This window comes from Barbatula barbatula (genome assembly GCF_947034865.1).
Source record: "Barbatula barbatula genome assembly, chromosome: 12".
Classification (NCBI taxonomy): Eukaryota; Metazoa; Chordata; class Actinopteri; order Cypriniformes; family Nemacheilidae; genus Barbatula; species Barbatula barbatula.
Genome location: NC_136775.1, coordinates 14,709,762 through 14,736,979, shown reverse-complemented (window position 1 = coordinate 14,736,979; position 27,218 = coordinate 14,709,762). Strand labels below are relative to the sequence as shown.

The following is a 27,218-nucleotide window of genomic DNA, read 5'->3' as shown; positions in this document are numbered from 1 at the left end:
GACTTTTTCTGCAGTGGCACTGTAAAATGATTGCATGGTCACGCGCCACCCGGTCAGGTACACAGACAGCAGGAATGTGGTGACGCGCGTCTCTTTCACTTTAAGAAGGCGGATTCGCCTCTGCACACACTGTGTGTTTATTACAAGAAAGTGGCACATGGAAGCGATACAGTGAAACCTGTCTCTAAATATGGCGAAACCTCCTGGCACTGACAGCACACGCAACGCCCGAGAAGTTTCTTTCCCATTTTGCATTTCGTTACGGCGGAGAGTGGATTAGTTGCCGTATTTCTGCACGTATATTTCAGCTTGTAACTAGTTTCACCACATGAGTTTTCTGTTGCCACACGCGCGACTGTAAATGCGGCAGCGCTGGCGACTCCCGTTTGATCCGATCCGACACAGCTGGACATTATCGACTCTACAAGACAAACTCTCCGGAGCTGAAGACAGTAGCAGGACGGACTGAGATGGAAGAGCTGTCAACCCGTTACAGACGCCAGTAAGCGAATACATTCATTGAATTAGACGCGATGGCAGCGTCCAGTAACTCAAGTCTGTCGGGTTCCTCCGTTTCTTCCGGTGAGTGGTGATATTTTTAATATAGATATAACATTTGTAATTCTAACGGCGTGGTTATATATAAAGGGAAGTGAATGTCAGCTTGTCTGTGATTAAAACAGACAGGCTGAAACATGGTGATGAGGTGTGTCACGAATTTGCTTCGTTCAGAATTAACTATGTCTTTGACTTCGTTTACAAATGCGAGAAGGCAGTTTCGCTCATGCACGATAGCAGGACATTGCCACATCCGTCATAATATACGTTATGATGTATAACGACAGCATATGATGGGAAGGAATCTGGATCTTTGCTTTGATAACTCACTGCTTCGTGGTGTGAGGCACAAGTCTGTCTGAGAGGTCATGCACGCTGCTACTAAGTCATACTAAGTAATAGCACGAGCCTTTTTTATTATTATTATGTGACTCCTGCACCCACCATGTTATTTTATTTCTAAGGAAAATATGTGATTTTTGTGTGTGCTGTCATTCTGAGTAAGTGGGCAACTTACAATGTGTGCATTTCTCTCTTTTGCATTGTTAATGAAATGTTTGTCGTTGGTGATATGACCCAAGTATCTCATTGACAGTCATTGATCAAGTAAGTCGAACGACAACATTCAGCCTCTCCTAAAACGTTCAGAACAGGAACGTTTGGCTTATACCGTGGGAAGCAAAAACTGGTTTGGACGCATCCAGTGCAGGAGCATTTCCGCATTGTCTCAAAAGACCTACAATCCGTCACGAAAGCCGTATAGTATGTTAAATCCTAGAAAGGATTCTAATGCATCATTTTTTGCATCTGAGTGAGTCATCTAACGTTTAAACGGGCGTGGGCAGCGCCTCTCTCAGTTTTATTCACTTGAGAGGCTTCCTATTATTCTGATCCCATTATCCAAAAGAATTCAGTGGTGTTGAAAATGAGCTTTTAAAACGGCCTGTCATCTCCTGAGTTGAGCATCATATAGTGTTTCAGGAGCGTACTCCTGACTACAGATGTGGTGCTAGCCGGTATATTCACATGTACTTGAGTAAAACGACATCATGTCTACATCCAAGCATGTCATATGACCAATTCACAAGAACGCACCATAAAGAGCGTCTAGCGTCAGGTTGGCTGGACGTGTGGGAAGCGAAAAAGGGTGTGCAGGTGTTTAAAAATCCTTGGCACAAGTGTAAGTAGAGATAAGGCCTGGTTGGCAATGCACTCCTACATAGAAATGCCTGTTTACACCCTGTGCTGAACACGCTGGTGCTCTGATTTGTAACACAAAGGGGAACAAGTATGATCTGAGGGACAGTGCCTTTAGTTCAAATATCAATTCACCCGCAATGCCTTGTTCAATGGGTGTGTAGACCAAGACCCTTTTAAGTAGACACTCTTTGTTTTAGCCATTCTATTCGTCATGACTTTGAAGCTGAATAGTGGGATAGAGAAAAAACTGATGTGGACTAAGACACCCTTGCAGACTGGCCTCTGCTGAGAATGGGTTTTATGTTTGTACGGTTCACTTTATGCTTGCTGTAGCCTTTTGCACACACACAGTCTTGCTTTCTCCGCCAAGCCACGAGGCTCTCAAGGGCCAGAAAGGGGCCAAGCCAACACAGCCCCGTGGTCACCATGCATTCCCGACGGCATTATCTCACACGTATGTTGCTGAAGCAGCAGATCTGCACTGCAGCCGCAGAGCCTGTAGGAGGCGGAGAGTTCGGTCTGTGGTATGGGAGCTGTCATTAGTTCCATGCCCTTGGTGTAATCATCGGATGCTGAGTACCGCCAGATTTGCCGTGTTTGTCACAAAAATATCATTATTTTAAAAGTTGATTTCTGGTTTCATCTAGCCTGCATGCCCGTAGCACTCGTCGCATACGCGTGCACGTTCTGCTTCATATTAGCCAGCAGCGGGCTGTAAACAAACGGTTGGATGAATGTCACTTGGCTCAGCTCTTCTGACATCAAAGGCCAGACGGAGCTTTGATGTTTTCCTAAAGGGAAATAGTGATTGGAGCTCGGGCCTGCAAGCTTCTGAAAAAATTATGAGGTTTAAATGACGGGTGATTTCATGGGTTGTGATTGGCTTAGCAGCTAAAACTGGGGGTACTTAGAGTAACAGAAGGTCGCTGGTTTGATCACAGTAAAAAGAGAGCCATGTGTTATCACAGTGGTGCTCTTAAAGATAGCACATAATCACAGGTTGCTTCAGGATTGTCCTTGTAATCGGTGCACTTCAGTAAGTCGCTCTGCGCAAAAGCGTCTGCTAAATGACCATGTGGAAACTAATCCGTATGGGATTCTTTCATTTAAAGCCCCCATGATGACTGTTTTACTTTTGCAATTGAACGTGTTTACAAGTGATTTGATTCTGGATATGCGTAGGCGTAGGACGGGATGTGATTTTCTCTGTCAGGAATTGATTTAGTTAAAGTGGAAACTACATGGCCAATGAGTCAACAAATAAAGGAGGAGGGATTGGTGATGTCAGTAAAACCATTGGCTATTACATTTTAGTGAAAGATTACAAAGCCAAACTTTTTTGAAATAACGAAATGCGCACAATAACCTTACTAAAAACAGTATTTTTTCAAAAGGGAAGACAAAAAATGGAATTAGATTGTGATTAGATTTTGAATACACAAAATAATGGCTGAAATCATTCATGCTAATATTTAATAATAATATGAATATTTATATTTACAGTATATACTGCAATCGATAAATAATGCTACCAGTCAGTTTATCTTTAACTTTGTTTACTTTTTGTTTTAGTTTTTAGTATAACAATAGGGGCGAATAATGTTTGTAACCATTGTGACTCTTAAAACAAAATGTAAAATAGTTGATGAATAATTTACTGTAGGGTGAGTATTTACATGATATTGATAATCATGGTTTTTAATATCACAAATTTTCGATACTGGAATATCACAAGACCCATAGTTGTGATTTTATGTTGACATGATGCTTTTGTATCCAAAGTCCGTTGAGGTTAGTGTCTCATTGCAGCGGTCAAATAAAACAACCTCGGTCCTCTGAGAGCTTTTTTAAGCTTTGCACATATACTGTAGCTAAAAAACCATGAATGAAAGAGCGAGAGGTTGAATGGATCCCCGGCCTGTGATGATAGAACTGGTAAATGAGGCGTGCAAACCACTTAACTGGGCTGAAAATAGTTTGCTGTCTCTTTCGTGCTCTCTGGTAAAGCTGCTAGTTATTATAATATTGTTTTTAAAAGGATTTTCATTTCAAGCCACTGTAATATGGTCTTGTAGGTTAGCGGTCATTTTTAATAGTTTCAACGGTTTCTTGTGCAATTGCCGCCGTAGCTTTTACAGTCAGTGAGTCATAGAGAAATAAGAGGCTTGTTTAAGCCTGCAGTTTATGTTGAGGGTTCTTGAGAACCGGATGAGTGATAAAGTGTAAAGCTTCTTTTTCTTTGCTATTTTATTATTTATTACCTCCGTGGACATCCCAGAGGTCATCTGTCACCATGTCCTAGAAACACATTGCCAAACAATGGATCTCTCTGATACCGCTGTCTGTGTGCTTGTGTACTGTACGTGTGTGTGTAGTCTCAGCTCGCCCACGGTCCATTCACTGCCTGTCTGATGAATTTTGCAAACAGAGCTGACCTCTTGAAGTAACGGCACATGTCTTTCTATTCATCAATTTAGAAAACAAATTTAAGTGCAAAGATAATATGATGAGTGCTTTTTCAGTTTATCAATTCCTCCCCATTTAAAAAGCATTGGCTGCCAGTAATTGGCTGCCTTACTTGTCACTCAGACAGGATTTTCCTGCAAGAGCGCAGTTCCTGGCTACACTAAGCTTCATTGTGGACAATGTCTTATATCATTAAGTCAAAGGTCTTGCTACGTGAGACCAGTGTGTGCGTTTCCTTTGCCAATCAGAGGTGAGGGGTTTCAAAGAGTGCATGCACATTTATGCACACACACACACACACACACACACATACACACTAGCACACCCACACAATAAAACAAAGGCATACATAATCATGCAGGAAAATACCCAAACCCACCCTAACTCGCATGCAGTGTTACAGGATAAACACACTCTGTCTTCCCTTCCCTGGCGATTTCCCCGTCCGATGCCTTGTCTTGCACATACTCATAGAATCGCTGCCAGTTTTGTTGCTGTCTTGTTCACAGAAGGTCCACGCACTCTCAAAAACACATTGTGTGAAGAAGGGGAGATGTGCGACATGGCATTCTGTGGAATTTTTGCAAAATCTACCCAAGCTCTCACAGAACAGCATTATGTACAGATGGCCTCTTCACAGGAGCTGATGCATGTCCCCACACACACACTGTATAAGCACTGTGTGTATGCGCATGGGTGTGCGCGCGTTCAACTGTATATGTGTGTATGTGTGCTACTTTGGGTTCGAGCCTGTGTTGACAGATTGTGTGTGTGCGTTAAGGTTTATATACATTGCCGGTCCCCAAAATGTACGCTGGTCATTCAAATGATATGATGGTCTTATTGTCGATTAAAAAGTCTTCACAATGTATAAAAACAAATGTGTGTTTTATTCCATAGACGTTGTGAGTTTTATACTGTTAAAACTGAATGTTCTGTCCCCTCATCCTACACCTAACCATCACCGGAAACCCAACATGTGTGTGAGATAGAAATGACATCACCAAGGACCTGGTGATGCAGTATAATATTGAAATTTGGGTTATTATCTGAAATTGCCCCATTTTATGTTTGTTTGTGTTTGTCTTTCACCTGTGTTGAATTGCACTGCAATTCTAAATTCTGTAATTGCTAAAGTATATTTAATCTTGGTGTAAACTTTTATTAATCTCCCGTGTCCCTATATGAAAATATTTGTATTTTTCCGTTGCTACCCAACAGTCAAGAGCTGTCCGTGTCTCCCATGAGGAAAACGCCCTACTGGTCATTTCAAATAAACTCAGAAAAACGTTATAAGTGTAATAGTGAACATCATTTGGTCGGGGCAAAACCAACAGAAATCTATGGAAAGTCCCCACCATGACAGAAGAGCAAAGATCTGCGTGAAAGGATTTAGAAGTGGCCTATATATCGTTGTCGGGTTCTTGTCCTCATGCCGAGATTCCAGACAGACTGTTCGTTGGAACTTTGTTCTTGCTAGTGCGTGTCTGTGCATTTCTATGTGTATTCTGCCTCAAGGATGTCTGTTCCCTCTCATCCGCCGAGCTTTAATATGTGTGAGAGATAAGCGCATGCCAGAAAAAAAGGAGCTACGAGGGTGTGTGAGAGCTGTAGATAGTCACCCAATTTACCATCTCAAACCAGCTTACAGTTCTCTCAGAAACACCCTGGAGATGCAAAGACACCCGTCATCAAATGGCATTTAACATCAGCCTGCCTGTTAAATAGACCCTTAAAACACACTCCTGTGCTAATGCTGGAAGAGAAGATGAACATAAGAGTGTTTACCGCATATCTTTGGCACAAGGCAACAATTTGTCCTTGGCACGTTTCACTCGGATTAATCTGTGGTTGTTTTGTTTGTGGTAATAGCAAACACTCCTCAATAACAAATTGCCTGACAGTCAGATGAAATGTTCTTAGTTAAAAGTCTTTTCTCTTTCTGTGGACAGCAGTAATCCTGTTTTAATGTTTAGGTCTTTACAAAAAGCAAGAGAAATACAGAGTAGTTTGATGGGTTTTTTCTTCAGCGTGTTGTTGTCCTTTCATCATTTTCACAAAGTTTGACCTTCATCATTTCACATGCTCAAATCATGTGCTCAACAAACAGTGCATTATTCTGTGTTTCTTGCTTTTCAGGCTTTCTAAAGGCTTCTTTATCATGTTTATATGATGGAAATTGGGCATTATGTACAGTAACAATGTGCTTTCCAGGCTATACTTCTGTATTCAATTTTACCAAGAATTTTTTTTCTTAGTAGAAATTGACACAGGTATTTGTGCAGAACTGTGTATTTTGTTTTGCAATGTGTGCAGCATGCGAAAAACAAAACAAATATTGATTGGCTGCCTTATGTCACTGTTTTTCCTGTCTAAAGGGCAACCGGTCAAAAATATTTGTCTGCGATTTTTCGTATTCGTCATCCTTTTACGTACACCCCATTTTATGCTGGACGGGAAATTTGGAGACAGTGTGTTAATATTATTGACACAACATAAGGGTCAGAAGGGCCCACCTTAAAAATATATATTTTTTGTTTTTACCATATTAATAGCTCAGATGTCACTTTTGGGGGGGGGGTGACCTCTCTCTTAAAGTTTTAAAAGCATTTATAATGTTCAGTATGATTTTTCATAATAAAGCACCATTTTCAGAATTCTCATCCATTATGGTCCATATTCCTCATAAATACCCACATGAAATGTATAATGTAATATATGACTGCTAATGTCACATCCATAACACTGGTATTGCCCCATGCAATGTGGGTCTGACTATATGCTGACAATCCAAAGTCTGGCTAGTCGCAGTTGGTGCGATAATGTGAATAAGCAGTCTAACAGAATGCACCTCCTGACCCCAAGGTTTCCTCCATCAATCTCCAGTCCCTCTTATTAGATCAGCCATAGATGAAAAGCACCTGGCAGATCACCAAGAGTAATCACATTTTCCAAACGAGCCACAGAAGAATAATTCATTTGTATTGTTAGCCATGGCCGGGACTGCACACCAGTGCCCAATAGAGAATACAGCTCTGCAAACTAATCCAAACATACGCTCATGTAAACACAGATTGAAAGCTAATCCGCCTTGTTTGACTACTGTAACGTGAACACAGACGTACTCCTTCTGTTTAACACTGCCTGTGTGTAATGTTTGTTTTTTAAACTAAGTGAAATGGATTCAGGAATCATTTTTGGACTTGAACTTGAACTTGAAATACCAACAAGTCTTATATTGATGGCAAGGCATGATAAGTAAATTCCTTGAGCTGCTCACCTGTGGCCAAGATCTAAGGTTAATGGTTAATGAAGGACGTGGCCTACTTTGGAGGTTTCTTTGTTTATAACCAAATTTTGCAGCATTTCGAAAGCTTTGACAAGAGAGATATACAGTAAATTCACAAAGTACAAAGTCAATTCTTGTATATTAATCATTTCTCTATTCTCTGTACAGCTAAAGTGTCAGATGTTGTTGCGGGTTTGATGTGGCGCTCTGTATCTCTTGTGTGTGTCATTGGTTGGACTTGGGAAATTGTTCTGTTGTGAATTGTTGGTTGTGAATGTGTAGGCCGAGGGGAAATGCTGATTCGCCAGAGTCTTAAAGTGCTGACTGTAAAAAAGACAAGAAATAAGGCGTGGATCCTTAGAGACCCACGAGAAGTCAGAGAAGAGCAGAAAACGCACTGATTTACACTCTCATAGATTGTTTTCTTAAAGGAACAAGGGCTACAGATCTTCCTCCGTCTCTCTCACACACAAGATCACACAATTCACTCACTCTGAACTTTGACATACTTTCGTAAGGTGTATGTTAACCACTAATGTCAACACAGACACACACAGATTGATATTGCTTATGAAATGATGCGTATGTGGTTTTTCGTAATCTTCATTTTTACGTATTTATGGAATATTACGTATCGTATTTATGTTTAAGGAAACACTGTTATGAGGAACACTGTGATGTATTTATGATAAGGGAAACACTGACATAAGCCAATGTTCACTTCACTGTAGTACATTTGCGTTTATGGATTTGCGTAGTTGCTTCCAGTCCTACTTTACGTGTTTATATTGATTCTGTATGAAGCCGGTCTGTCTAGACTGAAGAGAGGTCTGAGAGGAAGCGTCTGTTTTATTCCTGTTAAACGTATTGAATTATCATTATTTTTTTAATAATGTATTATAATAACATTCATCATTACCAAGTGCTATAAAAGTACAATGACAGGTGAAAATGTATTAACGGACACGCGTACATTTTATAGTAGAATGATTATAACAAGAACATATACAGTATTTTTGTTTCTGGCTACCCTTTTGGAGCATCTTTGCTATTCATATTAGTAGCCTATGTGTAATCTATATGCAAACCAGTCTTTATATCCAGACTGTGTGTGCTCTATTGAATCCAGTATTAAGAAACCTGCATTAAGATCCTCAAGAGAAATTACCTGCTTGATATCGGTCTATATAGAGTAAATACCATATCATAAATGCTTGCATGCGACTAGAACAATATTTTTGACTGAATTAAAAAGCTAAATGAAAAAAATCTTGAAATGATCTCACTATCTTAAAGGTCCAGTGTATGAAATGTAGCGACATCTAGTGGTGAGGTTGCGAATTGCAACCAGCGGCTCTCTCCGCCTCCCCCCCTCCCTTTTGAACGACTACTGTGGCTGAAACAGAACTAAGATGTTGTCACGTTTTTGCTTCTTTGCTGAAAGAGAATCGGCAGTTTGGGCTACTGTAAAAACAACATGGCGAATTCCATGTAAGGGGACCCACGGTGTATGTATAAAGAAATAGCTCATTCTAAGATAATAAAAACATAACGCTTCATTATGTAAGATCTTTATAAACTTCTGAAAACATGTTTATGTATATTATATTGCATTTTTGTCAATAGATCCTCCAAGAAAGTTATACCATAGAGCTTTAAATCCATCTCTGCTTTACTGTTTCATATGATTCCAGCTTTGTGTATTTGTTTTATAGGTACGAATGTTTGTTATTAATAGCAAGGTTTGTTCGTTTACTTTAAGAATGGGAGGTAAATGGAAGACGTGTTAAAACATGTGAAGCCCTGAGGGGATTGTAAAAGGATTAAACTGCCAGAAAATCACATCTTACAGAATAACTTAATATTAATGTAACAATATAATAACCTTGGCACAGGGGAGCTCTCTTAACTGACAGTAAGTATTATGGACCCTTTTAAGTGAGAATAAGCAGTCGGGAGACAATTATTTTAACGTGTGTTCGTGGCATATTAAAGAAGAGGCTCTCGCTGAGACCTTATTTTTTCTTTTCATCTTTTTTTTTAGATCCTGAAGATTATCAGCCACCAATTTGGAAATCCTACTGTGAGTATTTTAAATAATTTTCTTCGAAGACATGTTCAATGCTATGCCTTTTTGACTGTAACTTTTTTTAAGTTTATAATGCAGAACTTCAAGCCAGCGTGCCCGCAACCAAGAAAGATTTTAACACTGATTTGTGGAAATTCAATAATCTGGGTTTAGGAGAGGAGAACAGGGATGTAGCTTAGCGTTGAGCAAGAGAACGGGATTCTGGAGTGTGTTGTGCTAAGGATCGCTCTGTTCAGAACGCATTATCTCTGTTCTTCTCATTCGAGACATCTTGTAGCCCATCCCACGGCTCACCTCAGTTTCCCTCCAATTCACTCCCACTATGCAGTATTTTTAGAGCAGGCCTCGGCTCTGTCAGGCTGGTGGATGTTGTCCAGGACTCATTGCTTGTTTTAAGCTTCTCTGACAAAATCTTGGCATTACTGTCAGATGCCTTCCTGCTCCCTATGTGGAAAATCTGTAAAAATCAGAGTACTTGAGAGTTCCTTCTGTGCTCGGACTGCGGCAGACGATTGGGTCAAGTACACTTTGAGCCCAAGTGCCCCTGCACATCTGCTGGTGTTTTTGACCCGGTATCATTTCACCAGTGCTGATATATAAGATATTATTACCTTATAACTTATTGGACAATAATTTGGCAAAAAGGCAAATTCCAATATGGGCAATTCCATACAAATGTAAGATGAAAAATATCGTTTTTATGAAAGGTTTTCACCATATTAATGGCTTAGCTGTCAATACTGAAAGATATAATGTAGTACAAAGAAATATGAAAGGATTTTTAGGACCCATTACACCTTATAGAGACACAGGAGAAGTTTTTTTTCAAAGCGATGTGTGTGTTTTGTAGTGATGTTTTGAAGTTCAAAATCCCTGCTAGTAACCTGCTATCAAAGGAATGTTGTTTAAAGTGACCGCAAACCGACCTTGTCCTTGCACGCTGATTATTTAGGGGAGGATAACCTGAGGAGTTCCTGGTATTTACTACATTTTTAAACAGACACAATTGCAACATCTGAGCTAGAAACACCTCAAGCTGAATACTGCCTTTTGTATGTGTTCATCCTAACATATTGACAAACTGTTGGTGTGGATTTTCCTGTTTTCCTATGCACAGCATCAATTTCTCAATAGCTTTACCAATATTACCCAATCCACTGGTATAATGCACTGTAGCTTAGCCTTACAAAAGTGCTAGTGGGGTTGTATCCTCAAGCTTAGACCTAACAGATTTATGTCCAATAATCTGTGCTTTGTTTTCATGGATCTAGAAGTGCCAGCATCTTACCACAGCAATATATCTCTGAAAAAATTTAATTAATAGCCTTTGCAAACAGTTCCACCAAACCCCATATCAAAATGTTTTATATTACGTTTTATTCTGATTTGACCATTTATTCAGTTACTATTTATACGTATGTGTTAAGGTAAAATTCTATTTTTTGTTTTGTTCTGGGATCTACTAACAATATTTCTCCCAAATTTCAAATATAAATATAGTTTCTATTTGCATTAATTTGCAGAAAATGTAAACTGGAGAAACAGTTGAAATTAACAGAAAAGATGCTTTGTATTTTTTCAGACCTCAAATACAGCAAAGAAAACACGTTCATATTCCCTTTTAAGCAATACAACAGTAACGCTTGTACGTGTATTTGTACATCCTTGATTTTTTATCACAGTTTTTATGTGTCTTGAAATTATGTCTTTCACATTGCTGTTGGGTGACTTCATGTTACACATGAAGGTTTTGATTTTGTAATATCAAACCGATACTATACTGAAATGGCCCCAATACATCTAGAAATGCTGATTAAATGAAAACTTGGAATGCTTATTAATTTAGCATTCATTTTTATGAAATTTCATTCTAGATTTGGTATTTTAGGTATCTGAAATGCTGCGTTTCACAGAAAAATAACCATAAGTGAAGTCAAAGTTCTTTATATCTTGTTCTGTATCGTTCATTTATTGTCAGTGTACCAGCTACAGCAGGAAGCATCAAGACCAAAGAGGATCACATGTCCTCAAGAGGTAAGTGCAGGAAAAATGTCTGTAAATAATCCCAAGGTTTATCAAACATGACTCATATTGACTCAGTCTGCATATCATGTGCTAAACACTAGAGCAGATGTTCTGACTGTCAGTCTCGTTTCCAAAAATGGCTCAGAATTCTCCCTTTTAACCATCAAGCACAGTTTGACAAAGTGATTTTCTTTTAATAAAAACTGCATTTTTCGATGTCTTTCCCTCTCTCCATTGTTGTCTGTTTTGTTTCTCCTCTTTGGACTCCTTAGATAGAGAGCAGACCCAAGTACTATGGTAGAGAGTAAGTGTCTAACTTTTATTTTATTATTCATATCAACTACCAAAGAATGAATGCGATAAAGCAGCATTTCATTTCTAAGTGCAGAATAATTTAATATTTATTCTTGGATTATGTATATGTTTGTGCACACCAAGGTAACTCATGGTATCTTTATATGTTGTGTACAGGTTCCATGGTTTGATATCCAGAGAGGATGCAGATGAACTGCTGGCAGGCGTCGAGGGTGCTTACCTCATCAGAGAAAGTCAGAGACAACCAGGAACCTACACACTTGCCTTGAGGTACACACTTCATCCACTAGTTTATTTACAATGTACATTCTTTTCTCTAATGTATCTATACATCTATCCATTCATCCATCCGTGGATGTCATTTCTTTTCAAAAAGTGACGCCAGTGCCTATTAAAATATGGGTTGGGTATGTGTGGTATTGATCCAGATAAGTCTAAAATAAAGTATTTCTTTATTAATTGTATTTAGAAAGACAAAATACGTTATTATTTTCACTAAAACAACATTTAAAGGGATTGTTCACTTATAAAGGTAGTTCTGTCATCATTTAGTCACACTCAGGTTCTTTCAAACCTGTAAAAATGCTTTTGTTCTGTTGAGCACAAAGGAAGATGTTTGAAAGAATGTTATCAATTTTCAGTTCTGGGACATCATTGACTACCATAGTAGAAAAATGTTTAGTATCAAGCATTGCATTAGTTCAGGCAGGTCATGTCAGTCAAGCTTGCATCAGCTGACTGTCAGCTGTTTCTGACGGGTACCAATCCAATTTTGACACACATCGTAGCGGTTCATTTAAATCACTGTTCATTCTGGCACCAATCTATTGCTTAGCGGCACGCTGTATGTAACTCCCCCCTCCATCCCCAACTTCACTTTTATCTATTTATTCATTATCTTATTGATTAAGTTGATTTGTCTTGCGATGGTTTGTTATAGTGTATTTTGTTATTTGTTTATTTGTATAATTATTTGATCTGTTCTGTTAACCCCCATGTTTTCAAGGAATTAATTCATGGATGGGCGCATGGAGTTTGCCCAGAACAGAACCATACCACCAAATAGATGTAATATTATTTAATAATATACATTTGGGACAAAAGTGGTCCTGACTGAAAATTATTTTTTGTTCTGTTTAACACAAAATAATTTTGTAAAGCATACAGTTGACTACTATTTTTTTCTACTATGGTAGTCAATAATCTCCCAGAACTGAAAATTGCTAACATTCTTCCAAATCTATATTTTTGTTCAGCTGAACAAAGGCATTTATACAGATTTGGTACAACTTGAGGTTGAATGATGACAAAATTTTTGTTTTTGGGTGAACTGTCCCTTTAAGATTATAGTTTAATATAAAATGTACTAAAGCTTTGAAACAGCTATTTCAATAGCACATTTTATTCAATACCCTTTTCCACTGCTGCTGAAGACTGTGGGTCAGTGGAAGGATGTGTGGATCAGCTTCACAGTAGTTACGACTTTTTGGTCTAGAGCTTTAATTTTTGCTTTGAATTCAGGTGGAGTTTTGGGTTCTAACTAATTCTTAACCTGTTTAATATTCTGCTTTCAATATAATGCAGATGTACGCCAGTGGAAATACTAAATCATTGATTGGGACACATTTGTTTTCATTTTATTTAACGACTGAACGAAATGACACTGATGACAGGCACAGAGATCAAAATGTTTAAATCAATACATTTCAGCACCACTTACTGTATAATACAAAGGAAATTCCTGCGTAACCAAACGGACAGATGCTTCCCTCATAGTAGACATATCCCTGCCACAAAATGGTTTTCATAGTGTGGTGGAAACAAAATCAGCCATGGCATGAAGTCTATCTATGCATCCTATCTCTATGTTCATCTATCCGTGAACACTTTTCTTTAAAGCAATATTACTTGTCTCTCACTCAGATTCGGGGGCCAGACTCTGAACTATCGGCTCTTTTATGATGGAAAGCACTTTGTGGGAGAGAAGCGCTTCGAGTCTGTTCATGATTTGGTTACAGATGGTCTCATCACTCTATATATCGAGACCAAGGCAGCTGAGTACATTGCTAAGATGACCACAAACCCCATTTACCAGCACCTGGGCTACAATTCTCACCTGAAGGACAACATCTCTCACCGTCTCAGCCGGGCCCGCTCAGAGACAAAAAGAGTTACTTTCCAACAGGATGATAAGGTGAGGAGCTTTACATCAGCTAGAATGTTTGTAAAAGGCACAGTCATATGATCTGTGTCTATGGTCGTATTCCTCATAACACGAAATTACAAGGATGTGACAAGGGTAAAATATGTTAAGTAAACCTGATTAAACCGTTTTTAATGAATAGACAGTTTTTATTGCTCTGGGAAATCATCATTAAAATAATTGGCTTTCTCGCAAGGAGTCCCACAGGGTCCTATTTTTAAAATGTTGTTTCACTGCATATGTTAATTTTTAGGTTATATGGGCTAATCAGGAAACTAGGTGCTGAATTTTGTGTTTTGTTCTTGTTATTTTATATAACAGCACACTGACAAACAAACGTAATCATAAGACATTGCAGTGGTCTGTTTTCCCAGATAATGCTGATAAGAACATTTTTAGAAGTTTTTAGTTTCTCTGCAATACCAGTCATCAGCATTCATGCGGAGTCCCGCAGGGCTCTATTTTAAACCCTGCACTCTTTCATTGTGCATGTTAATTTTAGGTTTTGTAGATTAATGAGTAAACATAGGATACATTCGCTGTTTTTACCTTGACTTTGAACATTTTGGGAGTCAGACTTTAATTAGGTCGTTGTTGATATCTAAGACATTTACATGCTAAATTGATTGATGAATTAGATTAGCATGGGAATTTACAGTAAATGCACATATCACGTCAGCACATTGACAAAGCAGAATATGCAGTGTATGTGTTTGTGTATTTTAAAGATCAGATCATATATTTTCTCGTTCACCTATCCTATTAAGCTTGTTTAAATTACAAATCATTACAATGTTATTTAGATAAATGATAAGGAGTAGCATGTCAGTGTGTGTAGGACATATGGAAGATTAGAAGAGTTTGAAAAAGTGTTTCCGCGTCAGGGTGTGCATCTTTGATAAAAGATAATGCCAAGAAATGTGTTGTTGTCTCCTCTCTCATATATCAGACACAGTGTCCGCTTCACTCATGAGACAGCTTTTTAAATCACTCAGGTCTGCATTACCTCATGAATTCTGCTACCTCGGAAATGTCTCTTTCAAGTGAATTAATAAAAGGGAGTCTTGTTTGTGTGTTAACCACGTTTGTATTTGCATAGGGCATATTTAATATCTGTGGACACTGATTTCAAGGTGACAATGATGGCAAACGAGTCTAATTAATGAATATTTAAATGTGATTCAACAAGTTGTTGTTTATTTTTCTCATTGCCCTTTGCAGGTAGTGTCCACTAGGGGGTAGCCACAACACATTTTGTAAACTGAATTAATTTCTCTGTGTGTCTCTGTTAGACTTCCCTATGCGGTCTGAACTCAAAAGACATCAGAGTTTTAGTTGTTTCAGTCCAGAATAAAGCATGTTAATAAATTAAGTTGACATTTCCCTGCCGACTGTACAGTATGTATACACAATGCATTGCATTTGCATTGCATTCATTGCCTTTCTCACTTTTAGTCCACCCAAAAGCACAATTTGCTACTCGCTTGTTAAAGAAAGTCAATTGTAACAGGAATCTCACCCCATTGAAAGCACCACTAGCACACACTTCAGACAGTCAAAGATTGAAATGAAAAGTCAAATTATTGAAACGCTCAATGTTATTTTTAATGCTTGCGTATAGTACTAGAGTACAGCAAACTGTACGGGCCACTGCAAATAAATCATCGCATTTATTTTGTTGGGACCAGCTGGAAATGTTCATACACTTCTATTATTTCCCTCTGCCTCATGCAGAAAACGTTATTCATCTGCAGCAATACAGATAAAATAAACACTAAAACATACTCTGAGTGAGTCATCCACTTCAGTATTTAATATTATAGTTAAGGTTTCCTATTGGGTATAGCATATTGTATTTATAAGCTAACCTATGACATTGTGTTTTATGTGATGGATGTAAATCTTTTCATGATAATTGTCTCAATCTGGCACGTTTAGCTTTGTTGGCATGGATTCGTCATTATGAACAAAACAGTCAATATTAGAACAATGATTATATGGTAATTTCATCCGATTAGCCAGTGGCCTCACACACCCCGTCTTTCTGAAATCACTTTTAGCATTTTTGAGCAGTTACTCCTCACATTTCAGGACATAAGTTGGGTTGTGGCTTTCTATGGCCGTCATCTTTCGTGCTAACCAGTATGATGAAATGCTCACCCTGCCTGTCTGGTCATTTGCAGATCTCTGAGGGTAATTCTCATGGCTCTCTTCCGCTAATAACAGTAATCGCTTAAGTGTTCCCATTGCCTGGCAAGTTCCACCTAAAACCACTTGGCGCTGATGGATGACCGTTATTAGAATTAGAATCGGTGATTTATCATTGTTGTTTACATTATATATCAGCACTGCGGCTTTTAAAGTGAAGGATTGAAATGATCTATGAGTATATCTTTTTTTTACTTTCCCACAGTAGTTTTGCACAATTAGATATAGTAAAAGCTTTTACTGTTGAAATAAAGCATGATTATAGGCAATTCAAGTTTCAACAAAAAAAGTGCTTCATCAACATTTTTATCACAGCTGTAGTGACAGCGATGGACTGTGTTTCCAATCAGCATAGAGAGATGAAATGAATAATGTACAGTGTGTATGAATACGGTGTGCTTTCTCCTATTTGGTTATATTTAAGCGTTTGCCACTGTGTGGATGTGAGTTTGTCCTGTACTGCACTGTATAGACGGCTTGTGAATTTTCTTCTTATAATGGCCTAGTTCTCTCTGTCTTCTCAGCTGCCGGCTCTCGTCTCCGCTGTGTCAATACAGTGGGCTCTAAAAGGGGACTAGGTCTTATTGTCTCTGTCTTTTGTGTGCTGGCTTTGCTGCTTTTTCATTAGAAGACAAGAAGCCATCTGCCTTGGGACAAAAAGTGCAAGTCTTGCGCTGTGGGAACACCCCATTTCCCACTTTCCTTTCATCGCTGCATGTAACTCCTCGAGCTCTATTTACCATGAGTGTAAATGTGTGACCCTTAATTGTTCAGTTACTCTATTTCTTTCAGTGCCGGTATTGTAGGTTTGGATTTGCCCCCTCAAGTAGTTAGAATGGGAAAATTCTCAGTCGTTTTGAGATGAGCGTGAAGTGAATTGAAATGTGGAAAATCTTTGATTACTTAGGGGTTTAAGTCATACAATAATAAAAAGCTAAAATTAAAATAATTTTTAATTAGTTTAGTTAAAATAACTTATTTAGTGTTCGGTTATTTTTTAGAATAGAAGTGCTTTAAAATGGATTGTAGTTCTAGAATTGGTGTTATGCAGCATTGGTGTTATTTTATTGAATTATTATGTCAAGATGTATTGTGGCCAGTTCAGTTTCGATCAAACGAAGTTATCACATAAAAAATATATTAATAATAATATAACTTTTCCTAAATACGTGTAGAAATATTACTGTTGTATTGCTTAAAAGTGAATATAAATGTATTTTCTTTGCAGTGTTTCATTTCTCAACAAATACAGAACCTTATTTCGCTTATTTTGACTTGTTTCTCCAGTTAACACAGAATTAAACAGAGAAAATAACTTAACCTAAACATTAAACAAGCACATACATAAAAAAAGTCTCTCTTCATTTTCCCATTGCTGTATATATATTTATATGTCAGAATCATCATTGAAAACCCAATAACTGTGAACTGCTTGATAAACACATGTTTTTGTTGTCATCTGCTCTCTGCCCCAGCATACATCTACGTATGTAACCTAATAGTAGAGCTCAGCCACACCAGCAGTTTCTTAGCAATGGGGCATATTTTCAAACACAACCTTGACAGGCTCTTTTATCTGTGCCTCACAGTTCTGAGAAATCAGGTGTCGCTGAATGCAGATTTTCAACATTCTTTATTTTGAACTCATCAGATTTCATTAATCACTCCTAATTATATCATTTTGTTAATTGATGCAATCATTAAAGTGGCTTGGCCATCCATTCTTGTGTTGACACTCACAGTGTCGCTGAACTCGGCTACGGCCTCGTGCCGAGAGGGGTCATGGCCCCGCAGCCTGAAAATGGGTCTTCATCTAAACAAGAAGGCGAGAGATTTACAGTCGACAATTGGGATTATCCCGTAATGCAGGATTATGCGTGCAATCTGTCTCAATCCTAAAAGATTGTTAGTTGAAGGTGTGTGACCTATAATGTGATGACCAGAAATAGGGACAGAGAATGTTGAACAGTGCAGACAGGCGACCACATTGCATACAGCAACTGTCTAAAATAAAAATAAAATCCTTTAAGAGTGAATCTGAGATTTTATTGATTTTTAAAATAAACCTGTTGGCTGTGATTTGTAAGATCCGTGAGGAGTGTCTGGATTCCATTGATCCAACTATAGAAACCTTCTTAGATGTATTTACAAGACTCACATTCGCCCTCCCAGTGTCTCTCTTCTTTCCTCTCCCTGTACTCTTCTCTCAAAGTGCTGAATGAGTCCTATTGTACGAGGCACACTCCTGCCCCCGGGCAGCCCACCCACCTCCCACCCCAGCCCTGCCTACACAGGGCCAGGTTGCCCCCTCTCATTCAGCCCAGACCGCCAGAGTGGATAACTGCTCCTGCGGGACCCCCATAGTCCTGACCTAATCCTCTCCTACTCCACAAAATTAGCATTTTACTCCACAGAGGAGATATAGGCCCTCCCTGAGCCAAGGGCCCATGTTATTGGGACTAAGGGGTCAGCGAAGGGCGAGTTAGCGCCTCACAGGGTGAAGCAGAAGGATCGCAAGCACAATGAGCTGTTGGCTTTAGCTTTAGGGGTGAATCTGGGTGGTAAAGGGGCTCTGCTGTGGAAGCCTTTAAAGATTCTGGCTTGTTCACAGATTTCGCCATCGCCGCTGAGGAGACGCACAACACTCAAGGACGGACCAGAGAAACACTGCCACTATGAGAAGATGCACAACTTTAAGGTGAGTGCTGGTTGTACGGTGTTTACTGGTTTATCTCGGTCACTACACGGAATAAGTACCAGAATCATTGTAGCAGTATTAATGCTTCTCTTTGATAATCATTAGCATTAATAGGATAGTAAAGATTATGTGTATATGTAAGTGTGTTTATTTCGGTAGATTGATGTTAACTTTTACCTTTCAATCAAAGTACGTTTTGTAGTATGTTCAGTAGTCTCTTTAAAGACTCAATATTTGCATTCAGAATCGTGATTTTTCACCGGTTTTAATCAACTGTATATATATGCAAATACAATAACCGTATTGTTTAAATGTCATACGATTATGTGTTGACAGTTTTTCTAAATGCTCAGTACACATGCTGTTAGTTTTGTATCGATATGCCCGAATCTATCCTAAGTGCATAACTGCCTAGGCTTTTAATCCATTAACAGAGGTATTGATCAATAGGATTGATCGCACAGATCCATAGCCTCTCACTGAAGCTGCCGAATGGATTCTACTCTTTCTGAAAAATGAGAGAGACTAAATCTAAACACATCGTTTCGTCCTCTAAATCTCTTTTGTCTCTTATAAACCCCAAAAGAGCAAAACGCGAAACAAGGCAGTTTTTTCACTTAAACCTATCACCTGGAGGCTTTCTCACTTTTAATATACTTGGTTCACTTTTGTTGTCTCATGACTTCTGTTGAAGCACTAGCACAAAGACTCTTTTTGTCTGTGAATTTGTTGTGTTTAGTAGAGTATTATCCAATTTTTACCTTGCGTTAAAGTGGGTTTAAACACATTTTAACATGTAGTTTCACGTTTGAGGTTGTCAAACAACATGTATTGAAGTTTAGGCAATTACTTCCACTTATTGTTTTTTGATAATGAAGAAGTAGTAGTGCTACTTTATATTTTGTTCAAGGCAGGTACCAAAACTTCCTTATGATGTCACATGTCTCTGGACACAGAAAAAGAGAAAAATTGTCGTGTTCATTAAATTTCAGCATTCAAAAGCCTGTCTCTTTTTGTCATCCATCATTGTACAGTGTTTTGACACAGAGGGTGTGCATGAGAACCTGTTTAGTGTGTGATTTTTAGCAGCCTTGGTAACAAATTCCAGACACATTATTTCCCGCAGCAATCCTGAAATCTGACTCACATGTATTGTAGTTTAACAAAACCAGGGCTGTGTCTCCACAGGGGGTCCACCCGACTCATACACCCTCTAGATTTCACTCGCACACTCATTTCTTCAGAATTTTGGATGATGGCAGATTTATCTCTGAGGTTTTGCCTGTCATCAGACTGACCCTTGAGCGCTTGGACTGACACAGACACTCGCAGACAACGTCTTTAGTTATTTGCCGCCTGCCATTCTGTTCATTCTTTCTGTGTCACTCGAGCTGTGAACCATCGTGCGCTTTATCACATTGTCCTTCACCACCTTTCTCCAAACAACCAAGAATTGATTTAAAATAAATGAAAGTTAAAGATGTGTTTACATCATACTATACATCACAGAACTCATGTTTTGTGTTTATTTTAATTTCCGACGTGCTCCGTTTGTTGTCATTTATACTGCGAGATACTCCAGAAATGTTATTGCTCGCTTTCTGTTGAAATTCAATGCGAGCTTTAGCTGGAAATGCGAATGGAGAGATGTACGAATCGTGCCAAATGTGTTTTCCTCTGTGTTGTAGGTGCACACCTTCAGAGGGCCACATTGGTGCGAATACTGTGCTAACTTCATGTGGGGTCTCATCGCCCAGGGGGTCCGCTGTTCAGGTAACCCTTCACCAAACCCATCCCACACAAATTGCACAAATCCATCAGAATTATGCCATTCTTTGCATTGAATGAATCGTTTCTGTAGAACTTCTTCAACATGCTGAGGCAACCTGAAAGTGAGACTATAAAGGACAATAAGGGTTTTAACTAGCATGCTGTATTTAACATTCCCCAATGACACCTGGTACAAACCAGTTGAGTGCCTTCTGCTGAGTGGTGACTATTTATGGCACACATTGTGTATACTATTGAGTATTGTGAGAAAGGCACACCCAGGTAACCTGTGACAATCTTCCTGTATTAATGCAGTGAACTCACATAAATAGACATAGTAACTTAATCCTTTCTCAGCAGCAGATTGGATACTGTATGACGAACTAGTGCTTCATGAAAAGCTGTCGTACCGCTTTATTGGTTACGTACAAGTGACGCAGATTAATTTGAAGATAATTTGACCACGTCAGCATCTTTTGTAATGTATGTGCGTAGATACGACACACATATCCATTATTTTGTACTTAAGTATATCGATTACTTTAATTTCTTAGTTACCTGAAATCGTGTCTATATAAGAACATGTCTTTATATTGGATTATGATGTTATTAGAAAAACGTTTTGTAAAGGCAGATTTGGATTCAAAGCTTTTGATCTTACTATCAACATTTCAAGCGATAGTTCACCTACAAATCTAATTTACTCACTCACTTGTCAATAGAAAGCTGTATGACTTTCATTCTTCTGCAGAACACAAAATAAGATATTTTGAACAGTGTTGTTAACCAAACAACAGCGGTACCCATTCACTTCTATTGTATGGACACAAAAGTCAATGGATACCGCTGTTGTTTGTTTACGAACATTCTTCAAAGTATCTTCTTTTGTGTTCTGCAGAAGAATGAAAGTTACAAAAGTTTGAAATGACAAGAGGGAGTGTAAATAATGAGGGATTTTTCAGTTTTGGGTGTACTATCGCTTGAATTCACAACCATCTTGATACACACAGTATGTTCCTATTGTACAGGTTTGTAGCTTCACCGCATTAATAGACAAATGCACCTTAATTTTATAATCACAGAGTTGGTCAGTTCTAATGTTAACCTATAGTTTGACCAAAAACCCTCATTACACAAGCTCAATGCAGTCACAAGGCTGTCCTGTTGGTTTTTCACACAGTAAAGAGCATCATCCATTCGGGCCACTATTAAAGCCTTTTCTTTTCACACAGGGGTCTCTCTTATTTCACACAGGCCCCGGGCGAGCCGGTGTCATCAGACACATCGAGAAATAGAGCAGAGTTGAATGTGTCCCCAGGCTCACGTGTGTTTTTCTTTTAGGATGGGAGGGGCTCGGGCAGACTCTTAAAGTGACAGAGAATGTAATTAATGACTGAAGATGAGGTACGGGGAGACGGCGTGTGTTTGTTACTGGAGACAGACAGATAGACCACCATAGTATACATACCGCTGCATACCGTCATAGCCCCTGTGTCACATCAGACAAGAGACTGTGTCAGCTAACCAGACTTACAAAGAATTTGCACACTTTTTATAAAAAAATTTAGCACTGACTGTTGTATGAGTATTTGTTAGTGCATTAGTTAACATGAACTAACAATGAGCGATATTTCTACAGCATTCATTGATCTTAGTTCAAATTAATTTAAACATTTACTAATACATTTTTAAAATCAAACATGGTAATGAGTTAATACACCATGAACTACGAACAATTGTATTAACATTCTCTAACATTAACAGAATGAATACATGATGAAAAACTATATTGTTCATTGTAAGTTCATGTCAGTTAGTGTATTTACTACAAATGCAACCTTATTGTAAAGTGTTAGCAACATGGCTTGAGTAGACATTTTAGGCGATATATTTTCCAAATTTTCAAAAATGTTTCAAAAGTCTTTATTAATACTTTTAAATAATTTGTGGTATTTAAAAATGATGGTTTTAGTTGTTTGGATAAGCTCATAAATAAAACCAAACACCACCAAATAAGAGAAAAATGAACTTGCTGGGGTTGGAGAATGTGTAACATTTTGTGAATGACAGATGTTCCCTGCGGGCTAATTCTTATAAAAATATGCGTGAAAGCACAAGTACAAGTACAAGCCTTGATCCTGAGTATTTGGGGTCGGTCCCGCGGTTTCAATAGAAAAGGCATCCATCACACATTTGACAGAGGGCTTGGATGTGTTTAGTAGTTGGCCCGCTGGCAAACACACCCAGTGTTGTTTGAGGTAATTGAAAGACATTGTTGGATTGACAAACACATTACATTGTGACATATTCTTACATTTTACCACCCAGTTTGACTAATGCTCACCTGTCTCTCCACGTAAACTTCACCTCTGAAGAAATGCACTCGATTAGACCTCTAGACCCACACATGCTTCAGTTCTCCAGTCTCTTGGTCTTTTTGGAGACAACATGGTCGTGCTCAAGTGACCTCTTGACCTGTGATTCTTGCAGACTGTGGGCTGAATGTGCACAAACAGTGCTCCAAACTAGTACCCAGCGACTGTCAGCCAGATTTACGCAGAATCAAGAAGGTCTTCAGCTGCGACCTCACAACGCTGGTCAAAGCCCACAACACTCCACGGCCGATGGTTCTGGAAATGTGCATCAAAGAGATCGAGCACAGAGGTACTGATCATTCTTCAAATATAGTCCTATATATGGGTTGGGGATTGTTTAGCATTTCATCCCAGACTTGGATTTTCTTTACACCACCTGTGGCCTTCAGCAGAGCACTTAATCACTTATTGTGGGCACCCCACAGCTGCCCTGTTCTGTGACCCCATCCCCTGCCATATATCAAGACATGTGCAAGAAAAACATAGAATTCTTAGATGCCTGTGCAAACATGACAATGAGAGAAGATCTTTGTATTTTGAAGTTTGTGGGCCTAAAAGAAAGCAAAGCAAGATGTTTTGTTTCTTCTAGACAGCAAATTAAATATAGTGGAAATTATGTTTCTCATATACAAAACGAAATAAAAACATAAGAATGTAATCTTACAGTTGCTCCATGTTTTTACGCTCTCAAAGTTAAAAGAAATTGAGCATCTAAATTCTAACTTTTAGTGAAATCAATGTAATTTTTTTTCCAATTATAATATTTTTTCTTCAAAATGTTATATTTATAGGCAATATCCTTTCAATTAAATGCATTGTTATTATAGAAATATTTCCACATCTGTAATTGATTATTGTGTTCACATAGCATGTCGCACCATAGTGACCAAAATATTTTTAAATGTAAAATGTTTCATTCAAAAGTGACCAGAGAGTACAAGAGACCTTGAATGGCAAAAGAGATCTCAACAATGCAAACAACAGAAAACCCCTTTGCCGCCTCTGAACATAGAGTAGTCTTTGCAAATTCAGTCGATGTTGATAAGATGTCCACTACCTTTTTACTTTTTCTATTATGAACAGTGTTACATTCTTTCAGATTTCTGTAAATGTGTGTCCCTTGCAGGGTTAAAATCGGAGGGTCTCTACAGGGTTTCTGGCTTTACAGAACACATAGAAGATGTCAGGCTGGCCTTTGATAGAGGTGCGTATTAGACCCATAATCACCATAGAGACCGAGAGACACATCACTTCATCTCAAATATTTGGATACAAGATTTTTGATTTGTACACATCCACATATGATCTGCCCATTTCACAATAGTCATTCACGTAACATCTATTTTCTATCAACATTCATGAGTGGAAACACCCAGACTTTTCCACTCAAAACAAATAATACCTTCTTGGTATTGTGATTTATGTGTTCTACATAACAGATCATTTTTTTGCAGATGGTGAGAAAGCAGACATCAGTGCCAATATTCACCCAGACATCAACATTATCGCTGGAGCTCTGAAGCTTTATCTGCGAGATCTTCCTATTCCAGTTATCACCTACGACACGTACTCCAAATTCATAATGGCAGCCAGTAAGACAACTTGAAACACGTTTAATTAAAGTAGACCTGGTCTTGTCCTTTGTTTCAATGCCCCTTTTATATAAATACCTTCATTTATACATTTGAAACCAAATCTTGATGGTTCTAGAAAACAATCTAGAAATTGATTTGGCACGGCACGATTTGTAAACAGCATTTTCTTTTCCAGAAATACCAGACCCTGACTCCAGACTAGAGGCAGTTCACGACGGCCTTCTCCAGCTTCCCCCAGCCCACTACGAGACCCTGCGATATCTGATGACACACCTAAAGAGGTAAATAACAAATGTATTGAATCTCCGGACACATCCACTGGCCCAATAGTTCAGTTCATGCAGCTGTGCCATGTAAGCTGTGGGTGTTTAAGATTTTGTTGCATCTAAGCATTTTAGCCACTTATGAGTGAGCAAGTTTAATTCCTGTCATCCTGAAATCTAAAACTTCTAAGAGCGATTAAAGGGAAACAGGAAACACAATACAGCACTTTAGTTCATGGCACTTCAAAACTAGAAAACCTAAACAATGATACTCAAGGATTAATTCTTTAACTTGTCATGCCAGCTCTGTGACATTTTTCCATCAATGGAAAATACAGCAGTTCTCTACCTGCTTGTGTTTAATACCCAAATTGTATTTAAAAACTGTTTTTTTATGTTTATCAGGGTCACCATGTGTGAGAAAGACAATTACATGAATTCAGAGAACCTAGGAATTGTCTTTGGACCGACGCTTATGCGGCCACCCGACCAGAACACTCTCACCACTCTCAATGACATGAGATACCAGAAACTCATTGTTCAGCTCTTGATAGAGCACGAGGACATTCTGTTTTAACAAACTAAATGTTAAGAAATGTATGTTGAGGAGAATGAATACAAAAATGGAACGTGAAATTAATTTATTTGCTGAAACCACTTTATAAAGCCTGTACATTTGACAAAACAGCCTGTAAAAGAAATCGAAGAGATTCTGTTTTTTATCAGATCCATAATTCAACTTTATTACACATTTCATTCAATGTGTTTTCCAGTGAAATATGAACCAAATTCTGTTACACAAGTACAATTTGAATTCAGCATTCATGCTGAAGACTACTGAACAAATCATTTTATTTCATCAAATGAAGTTATTTTAGGGTACAGAACATTCTCACCGATGCCAGATAAAAATAATGCATTGACCTTTATGCGCTACGTGATCCACGACTCTATGGTCAAGAGCATTTATAAACATTGTGAAAGTATAAATGAAAAAAATCTATTTTTGTGTGCTATTATGACCAGGCAATAAATGTGAAGCACTTTTTAATTTTACAAAGATTGTAAATAGTCATATTTTTGTTCAGCGTTGTGAATAACGCTGTATTTGTCTTTTTTGTTTACCATAAAAACGATAGACTGGTCTACATCAACACTGTTTAACTCAACAAAACTGTTCTGTCTGCAGTTTTTTAGTGCTTATCTAACCTTGGACTTAAAGCTCTCCTGCCATTTGAAGAATGACACTAAACAAAATAGCTTGTATTCATCTCTGACGTGCACTTCGAGGGCCTTAAAGCTGGAGGCAAGATCAGTCGTTCACCTCCCATGAAAACAAAAATGCACACACAAACGGTACCATTTCCTGGGTCTTTAATGGTTGTTTATTGATATAAGACCTTTCTACAATTTTGTTTTGTAAAGATATTTTCTGTGACGAATGTAATTTTGATTGTAATTTATCAAATGCTGATTTATTAAATTATGTGAATCTGTTTACTATTTTAGTGCGTCCTTTTTTCCCTTGATTTACTGACACATAAACTTGTGTTGCTTATGATTATGGGACGCTCTTAACGTTTATAGTATGTGAAATAGGTTCTTGTAATTATTGCTGCTCAGCCTTATGTACACTAACATGGTCAACTTTTTAGGCGTTGGCTAAGGTTGGTTTCTACGTTCCAAATGTAGGGTGTGAACGGCAACGTTGTTTTAGTATCAGACAGCTGAAATGGTATATGCCTCAAAGTGACTTTTACCAAACCACGGGTGAAGTGAGAACCTGAAACCAGCTTCCTGGGAGGAGCTGCAAGAGCAAAGGTACCTGTCTGAACCGACCAATAAGAGAGAGGGTGGAGCGGCAGGTGAAGTATAAATGAATGAATTCATCACTCCTTATGTTTTAGACAGACACATGCGGCATTGAATGATGAGGGTGAAGTTCTAGAAACTACAAAGTTGTTCTGCTGTTGAAAAAAATCCCTGACATTTGGTAAATATTTACCGTACTGACCACGACTGGTGAGTATTTCTGAATGATGTTATGGCTTTATCAAAAAATAACACTCAAGACTATTATTTAAAGTTATTAACCTTGATCTCTGAACGTATAAGATTACCTAACATCAAAGAGATATTTATAACTATAGTCTTTGCAATGTAT

General features: G+C 38.3%; 1 protein-coding gene across 1 annotated transcript; it reads left to right on the top strand.

Annotated features, from left to right (window-relative positions):
• Positions 1-97: 97 nt before the first annotated feature.
• chn2 (chimerin 2) lies at positions 98-26,558 on the top strand. Its single transcript, XM_079469250.1, has 13 exons — positions 98-582; positions 9,558-9,596; positions 11,581-11,636; positions 11,900-11,931; positions 12,099-12,212; positions 13,866-14,136; positions 18,965-19,051; positions 20,740-20,824; positions 23,312-23,485; positions 24,323-24,400; positions 24,651-24,788; positions 24,967-25,072; positions 25,460-26,558. The coding sequence occupies exons 1-13, from the start codon at positions 534-536 to the stop codon at positions 25,629-25,631; spliced, it is 1,401 nt and encodes a 466-aa protein (XP_079325376.1). The 5' UTR covers positions 98-533; the 3' UTR covers positions 25,632-26,558.
• Positions 26,559-27,218: the final 660 nt, after the last annotated feature.

Coding starts and splice junctions, on each gene's coding strand:
- chn2 (XM_079469250.1), top strand. CDS start 534: ATGGCAGCGTCCAGTAACTCAAGTCTGTCGGGTTCCTCCGTTTCTTCC. Junction 19,052..20,739: donor AGAAGATGCACAACTTTAAG/GTGAGTGCTGGT, acceptor TCTGTGTTGTAG/GTGCACACCTTCAGAGGGCC. Junction 20,825..23,311: donor CCAGGGGGTCCGCTGTTCAG/GTAACCCTTCAC, acceptor TGATTCTTGCAG/ACTGTGGGCTGAATGTGCAC.